The sequence below is a fragment of the Syzygium oleosum genome, unplaced genomic scaffold (assembly GCF_021117445.2).
Source record: "Syzygium oleosum isolate NSW1041296 unplaced genomic scaffold, Sole_v2.1 Sole_v2.21, whole genome shotgun sequence".
NCBI classification, from domain to species: domain Eukaryota; kingdom Viridiplantae; phylum Streptophyta; class Magnoliopsida; order Myrtales; family Myrtaceae; genus Syzygium; species Syzygium oleosum.
The window spans coordinates 1,281,137-1,283,587 of NW_026607505.1; the positions used below are offsets into that span (position 1 = coordinate 1,281,137).

Sequence of the window (2,451 nt, forward strand, 5' to 3'; positions counted from 1 at the left end):
AATCGGTCGGTCTAGTACGGTCCCCATTCGGGCGATCCATCTCGCTAACCTCTAACCACGGCCCACGGGGCGTGAGCCCCATTCCGAAATCGCCCGACCCGTCACCGCATCGGGTCATATCCATTTCTCACGGTTCTCCCAACTCGCCTCGTCTCATTAATCCCCCACGGTCACTCCCACGCTACAAGTAGTAGATCCTCTATCTCTCTCCCTCTCTCTCTCTCTCTCTCTATCTCATCCATCCAGAGGGGGATGGGGACGGGAGCGGGGGCCCACGTCGGCACAGACACTTGACAACTACTCGCCAATAATAATGCGCGGGGCAAAACCTCTTACTTGGCCGAGGATCGTCCACGTGTTCTCACCTTACTCGTCAGCTCCCAGATTTCCTCCCCTCCCCTCCCCTTCCCCTTCCCCTCTCTCTGACTAGACTAATAGATAACCCAAGATCCCAAGAACCCTCCCCCACCTCCAAATGAATGCACAGCTCCAAGTCCCAGCCCCACCCCTTTGAAAAATCAACCTCCCGTCGCACGAGAAAGCTTCTTCCTTCCCACTTCCCACTTCCTTCGCCGCGAGAGCTCCCCTCGTGTAGCTCGAGATCCTTTGTGTGTGTTTGTGTGTGAGGTGATGGGTTTCGGGGGAAGTTGGAGCGTTCCGGCGAAGCTGTGCGACTCGTGCAAGTCCGCGGCGGCCGCGGTGTACTGCCGCGCCGACGCTGCTTTCTTCTGCCTCGGCTGCGACTCCCGGGTCCACGGGGCCGGCAAGCCGGCGACCGCGCGCCACGAGCGGGTGTGGGTGTGCGAGGTCTGCGAGCAGGCACCCGCCGCCGTCACCTGCAAGGCCGACGCGGCGGCGCTCTGCGTGGCCTGCGACGCCGACATCCACTCCGCCAACCCCCTCGCCCGGCGCCACGAGCGGGTCCCCGTGGAGCCCTTCCTCGACGCCACCGAGTCCATCGCCAAGGCCGTCTCCGCCTTCAACTTCCTCGCCGTGCCCAACAAGGCCGGCGGCCCCGACACGTGCTGCGGCGGCGGGGGAGGAGGCGGAGGCGTAGGATTTGGGGGCGCGTGCCAGAATGAGGAGTTGGAAGCGGCTTCGTGGCTATTCCCGAACGCCGCCGGTGTGAGTACTAATAAGATCGTGGAAGTAATGGATGTGAAAGTAGCGCCGGGTGGTGGTGGTTGTGGTGGTGGAGATGTGTTCTTCAACGACATGGAGACGTTCCTTGATTTTGAGTATGGCAACAACAACTCGATGGATAGGTTTCACGGGTCGGCCACCGATAGCGTCGTGCCGGTCCAAACCAAACCCGCTCCGGCCCCGGTGGTTCATCCCTCGTCGGAGAATTGCTTCGATATCGATTTCTGCAAATCCAAGCTCACATCCTTCGGCTACCTCAGCCATAGCGTAAGTACCTCAACCCTCGATCTTTGTTCAATTCCAATTGTTTAAGCACATATTTGCCAATAATCCAATGAAACTATTGCTTTAGGGGATAATCTAACATAAGAATTCATGTTAAGAAAACATAAATTCCATAGTTTCAGTATGTCTTGTATATAATATTTGGTCGTCCACTTTCAACCCTGATCGTACAATTGAAGGTACTAGATAGATTACATTACTTGAAGGTGTGTAATGGATTGATCAGTCGTTCTTGTAACGAAATCCGTAAGAACTGGTGTCATGTTGCTCAGATTGGATATTAAATTCCCGTGTACATATTATTTCAGGTGTCATCATCTTCACTTGATGTCGGAGTCGTACCAGAAGGGAACTCCATGTCCGATATCTCGTACCCTTTCGTCCAAAGCATGAGCGGGAACAGCACCGACCCGAGCATGACAAACTCGGCAGCCACTACCACGACGGCGAATCAAGCGACTACGATGTGCGGGATGGACCGCAAGGCTAGGGTACTGAGGTACAGAGAGAAGAGGAAGAACCGGAAGTTCGAGAAGACGATCCGGTACGCCTCGAGGAAGGCCTACGCCGAGACCCGGCCGAGAATCAAGGGCCGCTTCGCCAAGCGAACGGAGATCGAATCGGAAGTGGACAACATCTACGGGACCGCCCCTGCGGCATTCATGTCCGATTCGCGATACGGGGTCGTCCCGTCATTTTGATTAAATCAACGCCTGGAGCTAAATAGCTAGTGGTTTTAGCAGATCTTTTGTTCCACTAAATGTGCCAATGTAGCTTGTACTTGCTTGCTTGTGTCTGTCTTCGTCATCATATATTGTGCAATACTGGAAGTTTTTGATGGGCTGAATCGGCTTTTTCTCCCTGATTCCTGATTCTGAGCTGTTGTATCTGAACAAGATTTCCTTTCAGCTCAAAGGAAGAAGAAAGCCCATTTGCTTTTCACTTTCAGGCTCGTGTAGATTTTTAACTTTTCTTGTTATCTTTGGTTTGGTCGTATCTAAAAAGTCGAACCTTTTCCTTGTC

The 2,451-nt window shown here is 53.9% G+C and overlaps 1 protein-coding gene across 1 annotated transcript; it reads left to right on the forward strand.

Annotated features, from left to right (window-relative positions):
• Window positions 1-590: 590 nt before the first annotated feature.
• Window positions 591-2,451, forward strand: LOC115677477 (zinc finger protein CONSTANS-LIKE 5). Its single transcript, XM_030600653.2, has 2 exons — window positions 591-1,410; window positions 1,737-2,451. The coding sequence occupies exons 1-2, from the start codon at window positions 631-633 to the stop codon at window positions 2,127-2,129; spliced, it is 1,173 nt and encodes a 390-aa protein (XP_030456513.2). The 5' UTR covers window positions 591-630; the 3' UTR covers window positions 2,130-2,451.

Excerpts from the sequence above, each read along its gene's own strand:
- LOC115677477 (XM_030600653.2), top strand. The coding sequence starts at position 631 with ATGGGTTTCGGGGGAAGTTGGAGCGTTCCGGCGAAGCTGTGCGACTCG. Across the intron at positions 1,411-1,736 it reads TCGGCTACCTCAGCCATAGC|GTGTCATCATCTTCACTTGA; the intron begins GTAAGTACCTCA and ends ATATTATTTCAG.